Source organism: Haliotis rufescens, unplaced genomic scaffold (genome assembly GCF_023055435.1).
Source record: "Haliotis rufescens isolate VD_foot unplaced genomic scaffold, xgHalRufe1.0.p SCAF_1, whole genome shotgun sequence".
In the NCBI taxonomy this organism is placed as follows: Eukaryota; Metazoa; Mollusca; class Gastropoda; order Lepetellida; family Haliotidae; genus Haliotis; species Haliotis rufescens.
Genome location: NW_025963779.1, coordinates 62,699,440 through 62,717,015, shown reverse-complemented (window position 1 = coordinate 62,717,015; position 17,576 = coordinate 62,699,440). Strand labels below are relative to the sequence as shown.

Below are 17,576 nucleotides of genomic sequence, written 5' to 3'. Positions count from 1 at the left end.
AGATCAAACCTATTATTTTATATGGTTCAGAGAATTGGGGTGTTAAGTAAGGTTGTTTCTCGAACGTTTCAAGCACAGTTTTGCACATTTGTTTTGGGAGTTGGTTCAAAGGCTACACACGTTGCAGTGTTCGTGGAATGTGGTCACTTTGGTATTCCTGCTGCTACTTTCATAAGATGTATGAAATATTGGTTAAAACTCCTCAGTATGTCTCAAGACAAATATCCAAGGCAGTGTTACGATATTTTAGTTAAACTAGAAGCAATCGGGAGAAAACACATTGGCTTCAAATACCAAGAATATACTAGTATTATTTTCTTTTGGGTATGGTTTTGTTTGCGAGTCTCAAGGTGTTGGTAAGACTGATAGGTTCTTGACTGAATGTATCCGTAGGGTTAAAGATCGTCATACACAAACATGGTATTCTGAAGTGTGAGTCTTTCACAGCTGGAATAAAAGGCACTGTGAAGAATTTCGCTTACAGTAATTAGAACCATGTTTGTTAAGTATATTAAGGAAACATAAAATAAGAAAAAAGACGTATGCTAACTATATTAACAATTGGTGAACTGAAAATTATGCTTGATATAGGGAGGCGAGCGGCCATCGACAACATACCGTGTTGTCCAGTATGTAACTTACATGTAATTGAAAATGAAATTCATTTTGTATTGATATGTCCCGCATATGTAAATATTCGTTCAAAATATTTTCCCATTTTTCAATGTCCATACTAATCCAAGGGATAGTTTGATAACAATCCTGCAGTCCTCCGACGTATATACTGTCTAGAAGGTTCAGCAGATTATATTAAGTATGCCAGTCTTCAGATTTGTAAATATTTGCTTTTGCATTCGTGTTCGAAATACTATCATTGTATTTATTGTACGTGGTCCTGGGGCCTTAATACTGAATTAATGATGAATCGGGATACGATGACATGCATCTACCAAGTCATTGAGCCTGACCACCCGATCCCTTTAGACGCCTCTTGCGACAAGCATGGGTTGCATTTCTAACCCGGATCAGTTGTAAAACGAAAGAACCTGACCCGGAATCCCCAAGAGTCGACTAGCAGAGAGTGAATGAAAGTTCCTTGTTCTGCAATCAGCTGAAACCAGTCGGTTCACTAGTACTTTGCCTTTTAGAGATTCTGTTTGAAAAGTATCCCTGTGATCCATTACCGTATTTCAATATGTTTGTAAGTATAAACCGTCAAGACTATCCTTTTACCTTGGGGACTCCTCCATATCTGTATATAATATATGTTGTGTTATTTATGGAATTAAGGAATTACATTAATAACTTTCAAATAAAATCAGGATTCATGCAATTATAATATCGGCTATTCTGTATATTTTCATTGATGCAAATAGATCCCCAACACAGTCTCTCTCTCTCTCTCTCTCTCTTACGTCACATTAAAATCCAGTGATTTTCTCTCTGAATTTATTGAACATAAGTATAATGTAATAACTAGATATTTCGCAGCGCCGAATGACAAAAGTGGGATTGAGAAAAGATATATACTTCTTCAAAAATATTTTTCACATTCAGTGAAAAGTTCCGACGAGTTCCCAAAACGGCTTTTCAATCAATCCGAGTGCGACTCACCATTATTTCTACAGTGCCTCAATAGCCATGATTGGGACATACACACGAGCAGATCCCACATCGTTATGATATCGATTGTTATTGATGTCTCTATATTTTTATCATAATACTAATTTGAAACAGAAAATATTATAAATGCAAGAAATAATGTACTTTAAAAACACATGTATTATGACGAACGGTAAAACGAATAAACTCAGCCCGTGACATGTGTACCTTCATGAATAATATTTCTATAATTAATAATAATAACAACAATAATAATAATAATGTGCATATTAATAATGCACCACATCCACACCCTAAAGCATGCTAAAAGCGTTACAGTTTTACACCGGTAAATGGATCAGCGTGCACTCCGGTTCATTGGTGTACAACCCATGGTGCCTGTGAGGCGCTAGTAGGGTAAAAGACACATTGTCATCTCATTCTACCGGGTACCCATTCACTGCTGAACAAAGGCATATTTCGAACAAAGTCACTTAGCAAAGGAGACACCACCTGTGCTTCAGTATGGGACAGGACACAAGCCTTTGATTTCTCAGGAGTCTCTCCGTGATTAACTTTGCTTATCTTTACCTGATTTGTGACCTTTGTTTTTTATCGTGTAAGTCAGACCAGTGTCACTTGTACCAAGAAAAGAGTTTTGTCTGTTCACGGACACCTGGTCTTTTCGAAACACTAGATATACAGGGATACATGTTTTGCATATGATCATAGAAAAGGTACGGTGTCTCTATAAATTGCTCACACAATTCTCATCCGACTTCCACAAAGCTGTCATATTCTTCACTAACTGCTCAGCAATTTCTTAATTAATTAGTAGACTATATACTGCTCAAAAGAAGTTAAAGAACACCAAGTTTTTTCACAATACCGTAGTTAATGTGTCGTGCCATGACAGATTAGACAGATTAACTATAGTAATATATATTATATAACTATATTTCTATAAAAGAATCGGGTGTTCTTTAACTTCTTTTGAGCAGTATAAATAAAATGCAGCAACTCCAAAGCCTGAGTATTATGAGTTTCGTACATCTGTCGAAAGAGTTTTCATTGCGCGTAAAAGGCTAATTAGTGATAAAACTTATAAGACGGGTCTCTGAAATTAGTGATGACACCAGGGGTTCGCGAAAAGGGAAACCACTGCTCTAACGGTAGCACCCACCACTAACGCTTTCAAAAAGTGTTGTGGTTAACATATTTGGAGAAAACACATGTTTATGATACAGTCGAAAGCTTACAATGGACCCTTAGAAAGAATAAGTGATCATTCCATATGATGACGGAAAGCCATGCCAATAAATAGGAGACCAATGTTTGCCGACAGCGAAAATAGCCTCTATAGAACGAGTGCCGCATTTCATTTCTAAAACAATGGCAGTGATGATTTACAACATTCCTGTGACATTTCACAATGCACAACGGAGATCGGGAATTCGAAAATTGATATTTTTTTCTCATCCTACTTACTGTGTATTCTTACCAAAAATAACATTAAAAAGTCAAATTCTATTTTTATATATATTTCGAGCACTGAGCAATAGTTTGATAACCGTAAACCAACTAATAAAAAGATGGGTTTAGAATTATGAGATTTCATCGCTGTAACCGCACCACAGTATGTCCTATCTTTCAGACAAGACCAATAGGTTCCCCACATTGCAGTTATATCTACATACATTGTCACGTTTTAGGTAGTTTTGAATTAGATATTCGGGTTGATTTCACACGGGTTTATATCTGAGCAATGTTTGTATAGATAACAGCGAATGCGATTATCTACGAACAACTGTAAATTCCCTCCACAATACAGTCTATTGACGTGGGCAATGCCAGTTGTTTGGTCTTGCGCATGTCAGTAAATGGGACCAATAGGGACCTAAGGGGTGAAAAATCACATTTTGACTTTTCTTTTTATTTTAAAACTACAGCATCTTCGGAACGCAAAAATCCAATTCACAAGCTTCAGTTTATATTTATTACACTGATACATAACATCACACATGCCGATTTCCACTGAAGTAAGTTGACGTCAAACGTCTTTAAGCGTCATAACACAATTGTATCCTAGCACCCATAAGGTCCCTTTTCTCCTGGTGGGTCACGCCGCTATCAGCAACATTCCATCTCTATCTCAGATACACATCACAGTGAGTTCAGCTTAATGCCGCTTTCGACAGAATGTACATGTATATTATATAACGGCGTGTCGGCTTTTTGTGGGATGGAAGCCGAAAAGATGAGGGCTTTAGACGTTTACCACTTTCGTGATTATCAACGTACACGGTTGTGGTGTTCACTCTGCACTGCTGATTGTGGCGCCTTAGGCGACTTGGCCACTGTGACCCAACTCCATTCAGAGTGAGTGATTGAGTGAGTTTGGTTTAACGCCGCTTTTAACAGTATTCCAGTTACATCGCGGCGTGTCAGCTTAATGTGGGTGGAAAGCCCGAAGTGATGCAGGTCTCAGACGTTTACCACTTCGGTGAAACCCCCGAGCACGGGTATGGTGCTGACAAACCTAGAAACATAATCGGGGCCAACCGGGATTCGAACCCACAACCATAGGTTTCTGGCATGCCCAAGGGACGCAACTCTGCACAGCGAATCGCGGCGCCTTAGACGACTGTGCCACCCGTGCCCCCAACTCCATTCAGAGCATCAGGCGTGGCGCAATATTAACATATAACATGATTTATCTCTGTATATCTATTTTCACTCATGTATACCATAACACTTTACATATCACAAAGTAAAACGTTAGATTATGTCTGATGTCTCATTAAGTTAAGGTGATAATTGATAAGAATGAAGGTCGTTTTCTTGCCGCTGACCTCTTGAAATTATGAAAGTCTCCAGGAATCATAAAATAACATACCTCACGGCTTCGCAAGGAAATCCCCTCTCATATATGTTATATTAGTTTACAGACCTATTAATACTATGTGTTTTTGGTATTGTATTTGTTTAAGGTGTTATTTTAGATTCACAATAAAGGTGTCAGTTAAGTGTGTAACACAAAACATATACGCCAGTGCCATAATGAAGAATCGCTTATATATATTCCTCTATGAAATAGTAGTGTCTAGAGAATCATATCCTGTACTTCTTTTCTGGTCAAACACATTTTCCCCGACATACTCATATTGAAATAGAGAAATTGAAATCGATTATGTAACCATCCCATGGCAATAGTTACTTCACTACCTTTAAAGTAAAGCTTTGAAAACGTTTTTATGGTAAACATGTGGGGGATATTTCCATATTTGAGGTATCGGTGACAAAATGATGTCCAAATCAATTTCCTATTTTTGACAAGTACCAAATATTCTCGTGTTTTTTCAGGTGAACAATTGACTTGCCTGTATATGTGTTTGTGACAGGTGCCATCGGTGGGGCAGGATACGCTCACATTTTCACGAACATCTGGTAACATCACTATTTTATAGTGATTTATAAACACGCGTTCGTGATTTTGTGGAAATCATACAATCAAATCGACTTTTAGCAGAGACTTCTCATGCATATGGAAAGCGTTTTGTCGCTTTTATGTACAAGGGCGTCCTCTGCTTGTAACCGGGGCGGTCGGGTAGCCCTGTGGTTAAAGCGTTCGCTAGTCACGCCGAAGACCCGGGTTCGATTCCCGACATGGGTACAATGTGTGAAGCCCATTTCTGGTGTCCCCCTCCGTGATATTGCTGGAATATTGCTAAAAGCGGCGTTAAACCATACTCACTCACTCACTCTGCTTGTAACCGTTCCTTGCGACCATCATCTGGAGGTACTAAAAATGTTCTAAGCCAACGTTTCATCCCGTATCGGTGGTATCTAAGACATTTGTCAAAATTAGGTTCATGTCACATGTAGATATATCCCAAAGATACATTGAAGTTAGGAATCTAAAGTATACACCCATGTTTGATGGTGGCTAAAATGAAACACAGAAGACAGAAATGGTTATTCGATGGTGGTGTATTTGATACGGGGATCATAGTGGTGATGTGAAGTGTTTCCACGACTGTTTTTAACGTTGTGATAACGTTTCTAAATGTTGGGTCAAATCCAGCTTTCAAGTGTATGCTTTCATTGCCTGGCAGTTTATGAAACTGAATTAGGAATGGGGCTCAACTTTGCTTTCCAGGTGTATATAATCCGTGGTCGTGAGTATTGACACTGCCATTAATTAATCGTCTTTCACATACGTGTTATCCTCTCCATGTTTATTCCAATTAGTTACGCTTTCAATGTGGGAAGTAAGTGTGCGTCAAGAAACGGTGTTCAGACTCAGAAATCCCCTGTCTAATTACTGGAACGATCTGATGTGCACATTAGTACTGTAGCAGTCATGGGCTGATGAGGCTGAGGCAACCACATCTATTAGTGTGATGAGGATATCCGTAGCTTGGAAATACAGGGGTTGACAAAAACAACAACCTGTCTATCTGACAACCAGACCGAGTCGATTTGTTAAGACAACATTCGTCAATCAAATTGTTTGTTAAACTATGTTTTCGAACGAAAGTTTATATAAACACTCAGTTACGAAAACATCTACTGTGTGGCTAACGAGGCTGTTGTTGATCAATCATTTTCCATTTTACAGTTTTATATCCAATATATCAACTCGTGGAACTTATTCTTTATAACACCCCGTCTTTTTTGACGACACTTACCAAGTAAATTTATAAAGGAAAGAAATTTAAAATTAGGTCATAACTAGATGGTTCGTTTTCCATTGGTAAATTATATACTCTAGGCAGAAAGTGTAAATACACCAAACTCTTTCTTAACAAGAATAGGGCCTCCAATTTCGACCAGATATGACACTAACTGTTAAAACGTTGAAATGATTAAAGAATTCGCCGGAGAGATGTTCAGATAATGGAAAATAATAACTGTTATCAACTGATATCATAAGTACAGATAGAAGAGTGAGTGAGTGAGCTGGGTTAAACGCCGCTTCTAACAGTATTCCAGTTACATCGCGGCGTCTCAGCTCAATTCGGGAGGAAAGCCCAAAGCGACGTGGGTCTTAGATGTTAACTACTTTGGTCAAACACATGAGCACGGGTATGGTGCTTACAAACCTAGAAACATAATCGGACCGAATTGGGATTCGAACCCACGATCATAGGGACGCAACTTTGTATAGTGAATTGCGCCACCTTTGACGACTGGGCCACCCGTGCCCCCTCGAGATGTAAAAAGCAATCCTGTTGACTTGTGGTTTTTTTCATCATCAGACAATATCACGAAAACAGTTGTACTGTACGGTATTGACAGTTGTAAATCATTGTACTGTCAAACACTTGTAAACATTTCTCTCTCTGATACACGATGCAATGTATATTTAACAGAATTATTTAAATGTACATGCATATTTCTGAACGGTATAACATACATATGTACATTTCAACATATTTTATATACCAATCATTATATCAAGCAATGTATATTAAATTTTCAACAAGTCATTTGCATGGACACTATGTTTTAACTGACAAGGACCTTATCTTTCACGTTGCCAAAACCTGCCAAAGTGTTTTATGAAAGTGTCGTTTAACTTTGTATAAATAATTTTATCCTTTGTATTACGTATTTTAATGCGTGTTTACTGTTTATACATTGTCGTAATTATATGTTTAAAGTCTCTCATAAATTGCTGGGCGATTGGTCATAGTTTTATTTTTCATGTATTTTATACTTTGTTTCATCAACTGTACCATGTGTGAGACTTACATAAACAATTCTGTCTGTCTGTCTGCATCAAGTACATGAATATTTAACACCCAAACCACACAGTCGCGATCGTTGATGAACTGTGCTAAGCATGAGCTTCCAAGCAGTGAGTGATTGAAATCTACATCTTGTACATATCTCAGAACAGTGCACTTGACCCCATGATATACATTTAGCGCAACATGTCATTTTCATCATTCACGTTCTAGTGTTATTGTGCCTTCAATAATTCGCACAATATATCATTCCGAAAGGCCACGTGTACGTGGGTCAAATGCCAATCACCTGGTATTGTTTTACATTCATCCGAGACATTTTCTTACATCAAGATTCACGGAAGTGAGGAATTCTTTGTTCTGCGTGCAAAACATGATTAACCCCATCGACATGCTTTTGTGTCGGGAAATTTATGTTTTTGTACTTTCTCTAAGGTTTGCTGACATGGTTTTATTCTGAAGATTGTCTGGTCGCTTCGATGAAAGTGTGACGCGTCAAGCTGCACATGAAGCATGCTTATAGCGACTGGCCGAGTAACACATTTCAGTGGGATTTGGGAAACAATGTACATCTGAATTCACTTCACTGTCAGTATGATGCAGTTTGTCCAACTCGTTGACATATTCAATACTTGGTCCAAAACGAGTGTCTATCATAACACATTCGATGACAATAACACACACACACACACACACACACACACACACACACACACACATATATATATATATATATATATACACATAGAGATATATTATCACATCATGCATGTCTTGAATTTTGTAACCTCGCAGATATAAGATCAAACATTGACAAATATATTGTTATTGTTATTTCCTTTACACATAGGTGTTTCTTAAGAGGAATTAGCGTTACAGAATTAGATTACCACTTGAAGTTGAATATTGCTAATTTTAAACAATAAACAGTGCATGTAAACGTTGCTTGCGCATCTGTTTTGAGACATATGACACAAATTTAGTTCACCTGGTGGAGTTTCTGCCAAATTATCCCTCCTTCAACCCGGGTGCACAAACTGGTCTTGTCATTCTAAAGACACATATTAATTACGGTCCTACTGCTATCAACATGAGACTCAACTGTCATGACAAAATTAGCGAAATGGTCAACAATATTAGTTAAAGGTGAATGTTTTCCTTGGAAATCCGACATCGTTGATCTAGTCAGGAATTAAAACAACATCTCAATCAGCGTAAAACGTGTGGCAGAACAAAACGCGTGGCGATCCTCATCGCTTTGTTTGATTGACTGCTATTGACAATATTAACCATTCAATCAAGACAATCAGTTAGATAATAGGGCCACACAAACAGAACAATGTGACGACAACGATCCACCTGGAATGAGCGCACCCGTGTTTGTACAGGAAAGCTCGTGCGGGGTAGTTACTGGTTAGATAATTAAGTCGTGGAGTTTTGATTTTGGGTAATGTAATTAGTCGGAGAGCAAGTGGCAAGTGAGTAGGCAGAGTGGTGACAGACAGTGAGAGTTTGGTGTCACATGGATTTTCTCAGTGTCTCATTAGAAATCTAGTCAGTATATAACCCCCTTGCTGACGACACAGTCAACAAGCATCTCAGCTACAATTTGAGAAATATCAGTCACAGTTTGACAACGCAAACCAGTACAAAAATGAAGAGAAAGTTTTGTGACACCACTTTCAGCGAAAACCTGCCAACAAAGTCCCAGCGAATGCACTGTCACCAAAGTGCACCCCAGGGATTCACACCGCTACCCCTCGAGGAGAACGCATCGTCTACCCCGCACTACAACACTTCTGTGGATCTACGTCGCGTTATTGACGAGTTTGTGGCCATATACGAACGTTTGGACAGTACCGACGATCCCTTGGTTAAGCCAAACTACTCTTATACGGAACTAGTGTATTTGGCTCTACTCAGATCGCCGAACTTCTGCCTGCCGATTAATGAAATATACAAGTATATTCAGACCAAGTTCCAGTTCTTCAGGAGGAATACTCGTGAACACTGGCGTAATGCTGTCCGCCACAGTCTCTCCAAGACCAAATGCTTCACCAAGATCGGCGTCCGGCGCGGCCCAAACTCATCCGGCACCTACAACCGCTCCATGTTCCTGTGGACCTTCTTCCCCAGCAGCATCGTCAACTTCGCCCGTGGTGACTACCGCTCCAGCGTCGACAAGGAAAGCGGAACCAACACTCTCAGATGGGGATACTATCGTATTAATGCTGGTGAATTTTGGGACCGTGTTTCTCTTTCGTTGGATACCAAGATGATGTCATTCAAGGAATCTCTTGCCGCGTCCCCAACTCAAGCCCAGATTTTCGAAGTACAGTTGTGCATCTTACCCGGGACTGAGTCTCAGTACATAGCTCCACGCCCATCAACTTCGCCTGAGACCCACCCCGCCTACCGCCAGGACTCACCCCCGTCTATCAGGACAACCACGTCGTCAAGCACCCCAGCGTCCGTCCAGCCTACCCATGGAGGTCACCACATCATGCCCGCATCTGTATCACAGTACCATCAAGCCAGAGCTACCCATAGTCAAGTCACAGCTACCCGTAGTCAAGCCAGCCCTTCCCTTAGCTACAGTAGTAGCACCAGTCCATTCTATCACACAAGCCCTGCGCTACCATCGACTACCCACGAGTATCACTACATCGCCAGCCCCGAGCACGACAGCCCGTCGTTCCAGCATCAGAACACGACACTGGCCCAGTCAACTCCGAACACAACGTGCGTCAACAAGGCCACCGGAACAGCGAGCCGTAGCTTGTCTTGGGATTCTTCTACGGACATCCTGTCCTGTGCTTGGAACGCTGTAAACTCCACACCCTGTGACAACTCCGACAGCGACTGGTCGTCCAACTCCGAGTGTCGTGACAGCGGGGTCAGCACCGACACCTCCAGCTCAGACAACAGCTACCTCCACGCCTTCATCGACGGCCGGCAGTTTCACTCCCCACCCCAGAACGTCAATATGTTCAGCCCATCCTTCCATCCTCAGCGTTACCAGTCAAACAAGATGGTAAACACCGCCCGCCACGCCCACGCCCACGCCCATCCCCCCAGCAACCCCCGGGATACTTTCACCGACGTTCAGCTTCTACCCGAAGCATCTCTCTCGTCCCTGTTCGATCTGGCATCGAGTCACCACCAGGATTCTTCCGTGTTCGATTTCCTCAGCCAGGATAACAGTTCGGTTAAACAGGAATCCGACAGTGGTTACGCATCATCTTTTGCGCATGACAGTTATCTGGCGTTTGCACACAGTTTGGTATCCAATGTCACACCTGCTACGTCATCATGCAAATACAGCACCCCGTCTGTCACTTCCGCCACATCTGCGCATGGGCACAGCTATCTTCCGGAGTGTGATCTGGCCCAATTTGACTTTCTGCAAGGACTTGATGTTTCAACCCTTGCCTCAATAGACAATCTTGCCAGTTACAGTCAGTGAATAGACACTGAGAAACACCGATGAATGTTATTCACTACATAATCAATATGTATGTTTGATATCGTCGGTAAATAATAATCTACAAGTGCTTCCAAGTGAACCAATGTTTGTTAAGACATGTACATTATTAACACTGTGTAAATAATCATCATGAAAGTGCTAACTTACCATTATTATTTTTGTATCATGATCACCCATAACCGATAAGAATGAAAATCAAATTGTGATCATATCTGTTTGTTATAATGTCATTTTGGTATGGCAATAGTTGTGATATTATGAAACCAATGTACATCTGCTATAAGCTGCTATATTTCGTACATTTAAGCATTTAGTTGTAAGTCACAGTTTGAAATGTTTCTTTTGTATCAACGGGTGATGTATTTGTAAATTAGTGTGTATATTTTGTAAATGTTGTGTTATGTATATACAATGCTAAATTGTCAAAATACACTTGCTGAATTGAAACTTTTCTTGTTCGTGATCTTTATAGTTAGAATTGCTTGCTGAACATGGGATGCCCATCTTCACAAAAGCATTCGTGACGAACACGTCACATCTTTAAACATTGACACACAATTTGAAAGCTAAAACGATACGTTGATAACATCGTCTTTCTACGGATATGTGGTCGATTACAACTTAACATGCACATCTCCTCCCAACAAAACAAGTTAGAGGTTTTGTTAAACTGGTTGTGAAGAGTTTGTATGAAGAAATGAAATTTAAGCTGTCTGGCAGCTAAACATCAATAGCAGTTTATAAAGTCCTGAATTGTATGTCGTTTTGATAAATATTTTATGAACCAAACTGAGAATACAAGTACACGTATCGGAAAACAAAACCTATATTAGATATGTTCGCTGAGTCTTGTGACCTTTAAATATACCTGTCAGTGTGACAATGTTAATCGGGACGGTATAGTGAAACCGTCTGGATAAACGACTCTCCAAAATAACTAATCATTTTACCCTGCGCAATATCTCCTCTCTATATTTAGATGTTCCTAACAGTACACATGGTGCGGGGGCTGGTGTTGCCACTGTTCTGTCGCTATATCACCCAGAGCAGCATGCTGAGGTAAACCTGCTTCGCTTCGGACTCTCCTGCCACTTCCTATAACCGTCGGTTCGAATCCCCGACAAACTCATCCATTCAAAATGTACGTTCACTTTCTTTTGCGTTTGCTTGGTAAGCGACATTTTCTGTTAGCTAAACGTAACACTTGATGTCAAACCTTACAAAAAATAGATCAACATGCTTTCACTGCCTAATCATCATTGCAACAATACATTGAAACAATTGCATATTGAATGTAAGGATTCCACAAGTAAAGGGAGGTAACTCTGGTAACTCATAATTTTCAGCCATTTGTTTATTTGTTGTTTAACGCCGGAATCAGCAATGTTCCAGCTATATGACGGCGGGAGGTAGATAATCGAGACTGGACCGACAATCCAGTGATTGACATCATGAGCATCGATCCACGCAATTGGGATACGATGACATGTATCAACCAAGTCAGAGAGCCTGACCACCCGACCCCGTTCGTCGCCTCTTACGACAAGCATGGGTTGCTTTATTTTCCACTGAAGACAAATAGCTTTAAACTACCTCTTTTATTTTTAACTTTTGATTTGGCGAAAGCAGGTGTAGCACCGTGTTTTGAGGTGGGTTTTTTATGCTTCACCTGTTTTATCACAGTTGTGATTTAGAAGATATACACACTGTGTTATCAATGTAGAGCTGGAATACCCGAGTGAATGCTAAACGACGCTATATTGAATGTGTCACGGGAGGGGAAGCTAACATGAAGTTGCACCTATACACAAAATTAAGCAAGACCTGCAATGTTTAGTTCTGCACCGTACATTGTGACGCAAAGGATATGACGACACAGTCTGATACAGAGAAGCGCCAAAGTATAAGCACTCTCTAACTTGACATACAACCTCTTTGTCGATTTCTATCGTATTTCTACCAAGATGTATCAACACGAATACCTTGAATATTGTAGAAAAAACAATTCTGAATTTGTAGCCATTACTGTACACTGATTTTTTCAAAAATCCAACAGATAACGACTGTGAAGAAAACACTTGAATATTGTGGTAACGGCAAATCTCAATTTGTAGCCATTACTGTGCACGTAATTATTTCAAAAGTCCTACAGATAACGACTGTGAAAAAAAACACTTCAATATTGTAGTGACGGCAAATCTGATTTGTAACCATTACTGTACACGTTATTATTTCAAAAGTCCTACAGATAACGACTTTAAAAGAAGACTCGAAATAAACTGACGGGCAAAAGAATGTAAATCAAGTTTGTTTTTAATATAATTGAAAATTGAAAGAACTGTTGTTAAATTTGATTATGTCTATTTAACCATCACCCATTCCTGCAACAGTTTGTAAAAAAGTAAGATGAGACTGGGTAATGCCATGTAAAAAAATAAATTGGTTCAGTGACAACTGGGGTATGACATGAGTTTGCAACCACACACCCCTACCATGGTTGAAATGTTATAAATATGCGCATGTACAGTTCGTTTTTGGATATAATATCTCTAACTTAAGATTTTTTTCAATTGAAAAAGGTGGAGTTTCCTTTGCTCGTCAGTATGGTATTATCAAGTGTAACTGGAAATACAAGTTGTAATTACATTTTATTATCTTATCATAAAGTATGCAGTTAATTCCATTCCATCTTTCCTAAATCTGGATTGGATTTACTGCTGTAATCGGTTGAGTGTGGTGCTGCTGTTTCTCTTGAACAAATCTCAAATCGTTAAGAGAGAGTGAGTGAGTATGGTTTTACGCCGTCTTAGCACTATTCGAGCCTTATCACAGCGAGGGACACCGGAAATGGGTATTTCGTTGTACATATTTGGGGAAACACATAAGATTGTATCTATGTGGGGAATCAAACCAGGGCCTTTGGCGTGACGAGCGAACGCTTTAACCACTAGGCTACGCCACCGCCTTCCTGGCTCAGTTCCATAAAGCGATTGCTGCGCTTGGGAGATCGTAACTCCGATACTTTAACACAGACTTTCGACAGTCGAAGCGATATGATCGTTTTGTGGAACGGATCAAATCATTACGAGACAAGTCGTATGTTCTATATTATAATGCCACACGGGTACATAGACAGTGCGTTTATGCCATGTCTATATCTCGATAACCTGTTGATGAAGTTGGCTCAGACCGGCAGTGCAGCGACAGCCTCAGTAGCACAACGTTGAAAGCATTCTGCAACCAATTTATGTTATTGTTTATTAGCACATCTACATCCCCTGGTTACAAATGATATAGCACGCCCTGTAACAAAACTCTTAACAAAGTATCTCACTCAAACGTTCAATATGTTATTCATGTTCATATGTGTGCTGTGCTATCACAACAAAAGTAATTGAAGGTGACTATCGGGATCGGATGGTCAGGCCTGGTGACTTTGTTGATGCATGCAATCATATCCCAATTGCTTAGGTCGATGTTACTGATGTCAATTACTGTAACGTCTGGTCTAGACTCGAATATTTATAGGCCGCCGCCATACAGCTGGAATATTGCTGAGTGCGGCGTTAAACAACAATCACATATTCGTATTGTGCTTATGCACGCCAATTTGGACCCTGCAGATTTTGTGTCAGCGTAGCCTCACGACCAAGCAATCTCTCGGTCATGACTTGAACGCTGTTCACTTAATCGCCTACCCGCCCTTGTCACAATGTTCCTGATTGTATGTTGTTATTGGTGATGTATTGAAAACTACGGAAACCTTTCAGGGCCATTTTAAAAAAAAATTTGTTTTGATACTATCTTGAAATTTCAAGAAACTAAGTTGAAATTTCAAGATACTAAGTTGAAATTTCAAGAAACTAAGGTAAAATTTCAAGATACTATTTTGAAATTTCAAGATACAGAAGTTGAAATTTCAAGATATTAAGTTGAAATTTCAAGATACGAAGTTGAAATTTCAAGATACAGAATTTGAAATTTCAAGATACGAAGTTGAAATTTCAAGATACTAAGTTGAAATTTCAAGAAACTAAGGTGAAATTTCAAGATACTATTTTGAAATTTCAAGATACGAAGTTGAAATTTCAAGATACAGAATTTGAAATTTCAAGATACGAAGTTGAAATTTCAAGAAAATAAGTTAACAACCTAAGATGTAAAAATACGTTTGAAGTGAATAATCTTGAAATATCAACTTAATATCTTGAAATTTCAAATTCTGTATCTTGAAATTTCAACTTCGTATCTTGAAATTTCAACTTCGTATCTTGAAATTTCAAATTCTGTATCTTGAAATTTCAACTTCGTATCTTGAAATTTCTAGATAGTATCGGAAAAAAATAAAAAAAACAAATGGCCCTAAAAGGCTTCCGTAGAAAACGCTTATGTGACATAGCACAAAATTCACCTTTCAGATCTGACTTTGGTGAGTTGCAAAAAGTGTCCATGTTAAGTGCTTCACAATACCGAGGACTGCTTTTTTTTATCTATCATGCGAAATAGCGGTCGCAGTTCATGACCTGGCAAACTATAAGCGCTGCATTCGAGACATTAGATTTCCATTCAAGACAACGCAATTTTTTAGTGAATAATTAGCAGCTTTGAACACTATATCAGTTATATCACGATATATCAGCTTGGTTTGGCAGTAAATTTAAATCCCTTAGTTATGCAGGTGAAACCCAAGAGCTCGATGATAGTGCTGACAAACCTAGAAATTACCAGGACGAACCGGGATTCGAACCAACAATTATAGATTGGCACGCTGTTGGGAGGCAGTTCTGCAGAGCTAATTGCGTCCCTTAGATGATCGGACCGAATGCTGTGTAAACGCCAGTCAGCAACAATCCTGCTATATCAATGCAGCTTGTTGATAATCGGATCTGGACCAGACAAAGTGCAAGAGAACATATCCACGACATCAAAGCACAATCGCGCAATCAGCACTGCTTGATTACGATATTCATATTACTCGTACGACAAGTATAGGCTAAAAAGGACCTTATTGTCCCCAGCATCCTAACGGGGTATTGTAACTAAAAATATGAACAAGACACAGTTCGAATAAAATGAGTTTATATAAAATTCATATCGTTGGCAGTTCAACAATATTCAGAACGGTAATTCAGTCAAACAACATAATGAAATAATGTAAGGCACAGCACTTATGAAGAAATATGCACATTCAGATACATTCCCAAATAACATCGACCCCCGATGCTTGTAATAAACCAAGCGTTGTTCTTCCACTCACAACACAGCGTCAGCACAAAAGAGGTATCACGAGGTCAATACGAGAAATTACACTGTGTCATGCGGTCATCGTACAGATAACCAAGGTAACTCTCACACGTTGCATATGGGTCATCTGGGTAGAGGTAGCCATGACACCCTGTCGTAAGGGACTCCAAGGGAGACAACTCGTCGTTTTGTCCACAGGTCACGACCCCCCGGCTTACGTAATCCGCTGCAGACAGGGTAGGATAATACAGGTAGTCGTAGCCGTAGGAGGGTGGAGAGTGTACGTTATTATAGCACAAGCCGGGTTCGACAGGTTCTTCTTTCACATTGTCGCAGATGTTGTATTCAGCAGAAACTGGTGAAAATGAATGAACATCCCGACTGCAGTCGCTGTCTCCGCTGACGGACAAGAAGGACACACCGCTGTTGAAATCCCCGTACGAGCTTCGCCTGCTGTCATCTATCGGGGAATCACACGTCTGGACGAATGAATAACGGCCTGGTACTTCCATGGTCGGACAAAGCTGCACTTCTGGTTCAATAGGAGACAGTAATTCTGATGACACCAACACTTGGCTAAAACTGACTGGCGACACTGACGTTGTTTCGCCCGATATGATGTCACTTCCGGTTGAAGCAGACGCCTGTTGCTGTGCGTAAGAAACCGGATCTGAAGCCATTCCTAGACATATTTGAAAGTTCTGTATTTTCACCTGCAGGGAGTCGACCACCTTATCCCAGTACGCCTCCGTGTTGTCTTCATGAAATGCCCTCAACAACATGTCGTCTGACCGATATTTATCAGCTTTGTGCGTACGGTAGTCCCCTCTTACAAACGACGTCAAGCTCTGTGGGTGTATACTCCATAAGAACGTGGGCCGGAAGCTGGTTGCTGACGTCTTCTTGCCCACGTTTATCTTCATAAAACATTTGGTCTTGGACAGGCTGTGCCTTACAGCATTACGCCAATGGGCCTTCGTGTCATTGCGGAAATACAGAAACTTCTTCTGGATATGCTTGTATATCTCAGGGGCGGTAAGACAAAAATTTGGAGCGTCCAGAATAGCAAGGAATATCATCTCGGTGTAAGAGTAGTTAGGTTTCTCGTCTGGTAGAGTTGTCCCCCCTAGCTTCTCATAAACTGCGAGGAACTTGGTCATAACATTCCGGAGATCCACAACTTCGGCAGTGTCAAAACCTAGCTGCATGGTGATATCCAAACGTGCTGTTTTCCGTGAAGACGCCATTTCACATTCAGCTTGTTCTGTTTCTTCCAATTTTCTCTTCATTATATTCCCACTGAAGGTTTACCTTCAACCCTCGGCGTCTGTGTAGTGACTGATACACGAGTAAGGCACACAGTATATGTCCAATACGATCTGTCATAAGTCGTGTCACCCTTGTGTTCTGCTGCTGAACGAGAAGTCACGGATATCAATTGTCAGTAGGTAAAGTTGAGTGAGACAACGTAAGCCAAGCTAGCGCATAAA

General features: G+C 40.1%; 2 protein-coding genes across 2 annotated transcripts; one reads left to right on the top strand and one right to left on the bottom strand.

Annotated features, from left to right (window-relative positions):
* Positions 1 to 8,796: 8,796 nt before the first annotated feature.
* Positions 8,797 to 14,069, top strand: LOC124112542 (forkhead box C1-B-like). Its single transcript, XM_048380824.1, is given in 3 exon segments — positions 8,797 to 10,074; positions 10,111 to 10,638; positions 13,791 to 14,069. Coding segments are annotated over 3 exon segments (1,872 nt in total). The 5' UTR covers positions 8,797 to 9,009.
* A 2,064-nt stretch (positions 14,070 to 16,133) lies between these two features.
* LOC124112543 lies at positions 16,134 to 17,375 on the bottom strand. The gene has a single exon (XM_046472695.2). It carries the CDS (start codon positions 17,373 to 17,375, stop codon positions 16,134 to 16,136), a length of 1,242 nt encoding a protein of 413 aa, XP_046328651.1.
* Between the last annotated feature and the right edge of the window lie 201 nt (positions 17,376 to 17,576).

What these genes read in the sequence shown, in the direction of transcription:
- LOC124112543 (XM_046472695.2), bottom strand. Translation starts at nt 17,375, where the DNA reads ATGAAGAGAAAATTGGAAGAAACAGAACAAGCTGAATGTGAAATGGCG.